This window comes from Podarcis erhardii (assembly GCF_964252035.2).
Source record: "Podarcis erhardii genome assembly, chromosome: 14".
Classification (NCBI taxonomy): Eukaryota; Metazoa; Chordata; class Lepidosauria; order Squamata; family Lacertidae; genus Podarcis; species Podarcis erhardii.
This window is the reverse complement of record NC_138503.1, coordinates 26893166-26900453: the sequence shown is the minus strand read 5'-3', so window position 1 is coordinate 26900453 and position 7288 is coordinate 26893166. Positions and strand designations below refer to the sequence as shown.

Sequence of the window (7288 nt, the reverse complement as noted above, 5' to 3'; positions counted from 1 at the left end):
ATAACAAGTTATTTTGACTGGTGGGCGTGATCTGGAAGGGAACTGAGTTATTGCAATCCACCTAGAGGAGCTGAGGGATATTACAAGTATTGTTGGCTTGGAATCTGAATAGAACTTTTTATCTCCTGGGAAACTGCAGAAATGGAACACTATTTTGTCTACAGAGGTCTACACACTAAAGGAGACAATAGATTTATCTATTGAAGAATGGAAGGGACTTGGCATAATGTTTTGTTCCTGAATAACAGAGCCTCTGCAGAGGAATTAGAAGCTTTTGGAATTAGAACATTTGTGCAGGAGAGTAGGAAAAAAAAAAAAAAGGAGGAGAGAGATCAACAAGAACAACAAGAACAACAAGAATTGGATAAAGTTGGAAGTGGGAACATTTGGGACATCCAGATTTGAAAGGTCTAAAGAAATAAAATTGGAGTTTTTACTCCTAAATATAAAAATCTGGATGGAAGAAATGGGCCTTTTTGAGATAGACTCCTTCCAAGATTGGACATTCCAAATTAAAGATGACTGGTAAAGGACTATGGTCTAGATAGATGTGGGAGCTCCAGGAAGACATCAGACGTTGATGAACATTGGGAACGCAACCGGGAAAGGGGGGAGGGAAATTTGGAATCCAAAGGGCGTAAAATTATATTTGATTATTTTAATTATATTTTATAATTTTATCCTAAATTAATTATATTTGATTATTTTAATCTGTATTGTGTATCAAAGGGGGGAACGCGTGGAAGGGAACAGGTCGATTTTAGGGGATGGGAAAATATTTTTAAAACTGGGCTAATGATAATAAGTTTAAAATCTGGGATAAGAACTTGCTGAATTTATTTGTAAGAATTGGAATATAAGAGGGGGAGGGGAGGGGAAGTCCTGGAAATATGTTATTGAAAATAAGATTTTAAATTCGGATTTTTTTTATTATTATTATTTTGTTGTAATTGGAAATTTCTAATAAATATTATTTTAAAAAATATATATATATCACTAGCCTAAGGAGTCTCAAAGCGGCTAACATTCTCCTTTCCCTTCCTCCCCCACAACAAACACTCTGTGAGGTGCGTGAGGCTGAGAGACTTCAGAGAAGTGTGACTAGCCCAAGGTCACCCAGCAGTTGCATGTGGAGGAGCGGGGAATCGAACCCGGTTCACCAGATTATGAGACTACCACACTTAACCACTACACCACACTGGCAAGTGTGTTGGACAAGGGGTTGGACTAGATGACCCTACAACTCTACAATTCTAAGATCAAAGTAGTTTGCATGGGATAAATCAGAACTTACACTCTACACTCTTTCCCCATTCTTATTGTCTTTTCTTATTACTTATCCCCAGCTCAACCAGGAGACATCCTATTAATGTAGATCAAAATCATAGGAGGACAGCAGAACCTGCCATGTGTTGCACATGGCAACATGTCCATTTGGGCATGCATGTAAATTTTGTGTCATTTGGGGGGGGACCCATTGTTTAGAGTTTAGTCTTTTTATTTTGCACCATATATGGGGGTACCATGATCTTTTCAGCGCTTAGGCTGGCCTCCAAAGGTCTGGCCCTGGAGTTGAGGAGCACCAACAGAGACAGAAACATGAGCGGCTCCTTCATGGAGGCTCCAGGGAGTTGTTTAATCCAGGGACAGGCAATGTGATGCCTTCCAAATGAGTCCAACTCCTATCAGCCCCAGCCAGCATGACCAATGGATAGGGATGATGGGAGTTGTAGTCCAGCAACACTTGGGAGGGCACCACTTGGCTGGTCCAGGCCTCACACTCCAACTTGGCTTTGATGAGTTTTTACCTTGCAGTCTCCCCTGGGGTTTCTGCCATGGGAGGGCCATGGCTCCGTGGCAGCGCCCGCACCTAGCCTTCAAAATACAGTGGTACCTCGGGTTACATACGCTTCAGGTTACAGACTCCGCTAACCCAGAAATAGTACCTCGGGTTAAGAACGTTGCTTCAGGATGAGAACAGAAATTGTGCTCCGGTGGCGCGGCGGCAGCAGGAGGCCCCATTAGCTAAAGTGGTGCTTCAGGTTAAGAACAGTTTCAGGTTAAGAACGGACCTCCGGAATGAATTAAATACTTAACCTGAGGTACCACTGTATCCCAGTTCAATCTCCAGGACCTCCAGTCAAAAGGATCAGGGGCTGGCACAAACCTCTCAGCCAGACACTCGGAGACAGCAATGGCCAATGTGGCACCCTCTGTGTTTCATTAAACTACAACTCCCGTCGTACCTGACCTTTGGCCGTGTTGGCTGGGGCTGATGGGAGATGGGAGTTCAAAACATTGGGATGATGCTATGTGGCTGTGGCTCTCCATGATTTCGCACCAGGACCTTTGGGCAGCCTTACGTGGAGAGGTGCTGCTTGTTACAGGAGAATATGCCAAGAGGAACCAGTGTGATGATGCAACAGAAGGGATGCTACTTGCTTTGTGTAAGGGACTTGAACGCTGGTTGCTTCAGCTGCAGAGAAACACAGGATATTTCCTTACACCGAGTCAGACTACTGGTCTGTCTAGCTCAGTACTGTCGGCACTAACTGGCAGCAGCTCTTAAGGGTTTCAGGCAGGGGGCATCCTGAACCACAGCCCTTCCAAGAGGAAGAAGTATCTGAGCAGAAAGTGGTACCTGGATGGGAGATCCTTCTTACCAGAGTAGTGTAAGGGGACCTCGCTTTCTGCAACCCATCTGGCTGCACAATTATGTAGCGAGTAGAATAGAAAAGGAATCGTTTAAGAACATAAGGAGAGCCTGCTGGATCAGGCCAATGGCCCATCAGGGCCAGCATCCTGTCCTCACAGTGGCCAGCCATTCTGGGAACCCCACAAGCAGGACCCGAGCCCAAGCACTCTCCCCTCCTGTGGTTTCCGGCAACTGGTATTCAGCATCATTTCTGCCTTCAACCCTGGAGGCAGATGGTAGCCGTGGTGGCTAGCAGCCCTCTCTCCTCCTCGAGAGTCGCTTCTTGAATTGCAGCATTCCAAAGAGGAGTGCTGTGTGCCCTCTCCGTCAAATAGGTTGCTATAAACAAGCAGCTGGGATTAGCATCTCCACGGAGCGCCTTGGAAGTTCAGGATTTGGTAATGTGTTTCAGATGCTGCGTTAAAGCCTTCATTAAAAGGGGATTTGGTGGACTCGCTCATGGAAGTGGTAGGGGTGGGGGGTTTGCAGGGAGAGAGAGAAATGCTGCCTTTTGTAATTAAATTTTTTTCTAAGGCTGGACCAAGGTTGGGGGATGGGGGGGGAGAGGGAGGGAGCCTGCAGAACCAGTCAGGCAAAAGAGGGTGACATTCTTGATAGTTGATGACCCAGAACAGGAAGCATGGGGGTGTGGGAGGGGAAGAGAGAGAGCGCACTAATTGTTTAAAATGAGAGCGCGGGGAAATACAAATGCTGGTAATGCTAGACCCAAGTTCACCTGCCAGTTCAGCGGCGTTTATCCAGCACAGCTGCTGTCCAGCATAGCCTACTTCATTAGCTATCGCAAGAAAATACAGGTGCTGGGTTTTCTGGGCTCACCTACCAATTTTGTAGCACTTTCCACACAGCTCCTGTCTTGCAAAGGCTGCTTCCTTGGCTACAATGTCAAAATGCAGTTGCCAGCAGTGCTGGCATCTGTGAACTCGCTTGCTCCAAAGCAAGAAACATACACAAAAATCCAACGGCCAGGGAGAAAGCTTGGCTCTAAGCCCCTCCTTCATTGGTTCTTGTTTTCATTTTCAGTTGTCTCATTGTTACCCAAATGAGCACCATACGACACACAAAAAAAAGCAAACCGTTGTCTGTACAGTCATACCTTGGGTTACAGATGCTTCAGGTTGTGTTTTTTCGGATTATGGACCCGCTGAAACCCGGAAGTACTAGAACAGGTTACTTCTGGGTTTCGGAGGTTTTGCACATGCACATAAGTGCTAAATCTCGCTTTGAGCATGCACACCAAATTGCAACCTGCACGTGCGCAGATGCGCCACTGCGGGTTCGAACGTACATCCCGCACTGATCACGTTCACAACCCGAACGTCCACTGTACAGTGGTACCTCAGGTTACATATGCTTCAGGTTATATACGCTTCAGGTTACAGACTCGCTAACCCAGATACAGTGCTTCAGGTTAAGAACTTTGCTTTGGGATGAGAACAGAAATTGTGCTCCGGCGGCGCGGCAGCAGTAGGAGGCCCCATTAGCTAAAGTGGTGCTTCAGATGAAGAACAGTTTCAGGTTAAGAACGGACGTCCAAAACGAATTAAGTACTTAACCCCAGGTACCACTGTATAGGCTTTTCTCAAGTAGAAATTTGCTTACCTATGAAGCTGGCTCAATAGAAATATTTGCAGTTTCTTTGAATGGAGATAATGTAAGCCCCCCCGCAAGGATCCTGAAATCATAGAGGCAAGTCCTCGCAAGAAACGTCTAGACCAGTCCCTGCCCAAAGGAACATGCCCTCCTGAAACCCCACTCCACATGCAAATCTATGCAAAAGCACTTACAGAGCAAAGGGCTGGATACCCACATCCCAGAATCCTTGGTAGTTTTTTTATCTTGGCAAAACTCTGTATTGGGGGGAGTCATTCAGAAGTTCATCACACCGAAAAGAAAACTACCCTGCAGTGTCTTTTATCCAGGACTGTTTGTCCCTTTCCTGCAGTTGTGCAATTTTGCCCTGAGTGGTCAGTTGAACTCCTTGGGAGTCTTGCATTTAAAAGGAGAGAGAAAAGAGATATGTAGTCCTTAAGGCTGTAAGACTAAGCTAGAGTGTGTGTGCATGTAAAAAGCTGCAGATGGCAGGAAGCTCAGAGTGCCTAACAGATCTTGCTGCCTTTCCCCACAGCCATCAAAGGTAGAATTAACTATGCACAGTGCTGAAAGATATGCTGATTGGCTGCATATTATGGCTTTCCCCCACTGCTCCTGTTTAGCAAAGGCTGGTTCTTTAGCTGTGGTGACAAAAGTGAAAATTTGTGCCATAAGTCCTCTTGAGTCACTTGAGAACAAACACTTGGGAGAGGCTCATTTTGGCACATTTAAATACATTTAAGGGAATTTTTACGGAAGGGCTGTGTGGATCAATGGTAAGCACCTGTTCTGCGTGCAAAAAGCCTCAGGTTTAATCGCCAGGCAGAGCTGGGAGAAACTCTTGCCTGAAGCCTGGGAGAGCAGCTTAGTATCAACAGCACTGAGCTAATGATCTGGCATGATATGACACAACTACCTATTTAAATCAGCCCCTTAATTTCAAACCATGTGGACTACAGCCTTACTTTATTTAGAGGGGGAAACCAAAGCTTAGTGGTGGACAACATGGTTTAACATGCAGAAAGTCCCAGGTTTAGGCTACAGTGTGGGAGGGACCCTGCCTGAAACCCTGGGGAGCTGCTGCCAGCCAGTGTAGACAATACTGAGCTACACCAACCAATGGTCTGAGTAGGTATATGGTACCTTTTACCTACTGGGAAAATCCATGATCTGTAGCAGGGGTAGGCAACCTAAGGCCCGTGGGCCGGATGAGGCCCAATCGCCTTCTTAATCCAGCCTGCGGACGGTCCGGGAATCAGCGTGTTTTTACATGAGTAGAATGTGTGCTTTTATTTAAAATGCAGCTCTGCGTTATTTGTGGGGCACAGGAATTCATTCATTATTTTTTTCAAAATATAGTCCGGCCCCCCACATGGTCTGAGGGACAGTGGACCGGCCCATGGCTGAAAAAGGTTGCTGACCCCTGATCTGCAGGCTGCAACACAACAAGAGGCTGGGTTCTGTATGATTGTATACAGCAAAATAGGCCGTGTTCTTGATTATCATTGTTTAAGGGTAACTAAGGCCACCCAGGTAAAACAACTGTTAGGTTTGGGGAGTGGAGAGAGAAAACTTGGAGGCGCAAACTTCTCAGCTCCATTTTGGACTTCAAAATCCCTTTTTGTTCATATCCTAGAAGTACGTTTCCTTACATATTCTTCCTTTGTTTTAAAAATTAGACACTTTGGGGCAGGGGGGCAAAACCTATAATGCAAATACTTTATTATCAACGAGTGTCTGGTATTAGCTTTTTTTTTTTCCTGGGTATTACTATTTTATTTTTAATATAAAAAACTATACAGCCAAAACATGGCACTACTTCCAATTTTTGCTGTATAATTTTTTTCCTCCTTAAAAACAAACACAACTGTATTGAAAGACCTCTAAGCCAAAGTGCATTTTCCTTTTTTTGTCCATATACACATTGCACCATACATAAATAATTACATTGTAAAAATGACTCCATAATTACAAGTATAATATATATTTTCATATAATATATAAAACTTTATATTAAATCTAGGTAGATGATATTTGGGGATAAGTCTCGTGTCCCGCTCGGCTCTCCTTCTCCTCCTCCTCCTCCAAGGCTGGAGCGGCTATCTGTGGTTGTTGAGCAAAATCTCCAGCCAGCAGGGGCAGGAGGTGATGAACTGTCTGGAGTAGGAAGGGCCCCAGCCTTTGGCAAAGCTGATCCGGACACTGTTAGGGTCAAAAGGCCCGTCGGGGTACCCCAAGTCTGTGGCGTGCTGCAAGAGGCAAGACTTCTCGTAGTCGAAGACCTTGATCGAGTAGCCGGGCATCACTTTGCGCACGATGAGAGTCCGGCAGTTGGGAATGTCCAGTGTCGGGGAGTTGATGAAGATGGGGTGCTCGCTGCGGTTGTAGGCCCACACGCCGTCCTGCTCCTTGCTGAGCAAAATCCCATATCCAATCTTACTTCGAGTCCGGCGGACAGTCTCGTTTCTGTTCTCCAGCTGCAGCTGTCCCAGGCAGAAGCCGTTTCCTTGAGGTAGGTCATAGAAGATACTGACGGACTGTTCGTACACGGTGTAGAGGCGCCCGACGCGCGTCCGGTGCTCCCAGTACGCGACGTTGCACCAATGGCTTTGCTTAATTGCGTCAGGGGACATGCTGGCATCTAAGGAGAAGAGGAGACGCAGAAAGGGCAGGTTAGTTTCTAGAGCAGCAAACCTCATGCTGCGTGTCCAACTGGTGTCAGAAGTGGACCTCCGTCACCCAAATGCAGCTTATCCAAAAGGCACTCGGGATTTTGTGTGTGCGATTTGCAAACCAGTTCAACTGGACTTTCAACAGGGCTGCGTTAGTGACAATCAAAGATTTAGGGCTTAGAAAGGAGCATCGGGAAAATCCCCCCTCCTCCCCCCCAGTTCCTTTCCCTGCCCCTATTCCACGGCCCCAGGAAACAGAGGCAGAGCGATAACCCAAGGGTTGCCTCCTGTTGCCCCACTTGCAAAACTG

General features: G+C 46.3%; 1 protein-coding gene across 1 annotated transcript in view; it reads right to left on the bottom strand.

Annotated features, from left to right (window-relative positions):
- Positions 1-6121: 6121 nt before the first annotated feature.
- Positions 6122-7288, bottom strand: part of SMAD6 (SMAD family member 6) — a 59746-nt gene continuing 58579 nt past the window's right edge. The window contains exon 4 of the mRNA XM_081839076.1: positions 6122-6947. Within this exon, the coding sequence (XP_081695202.1) occupies positions 6406-6947 (542 nt within the window). The 3' untranslated portion in view covers positions 6122-6405. The remainder of the gene's footprint in view (positions 6948-7288) is intronic.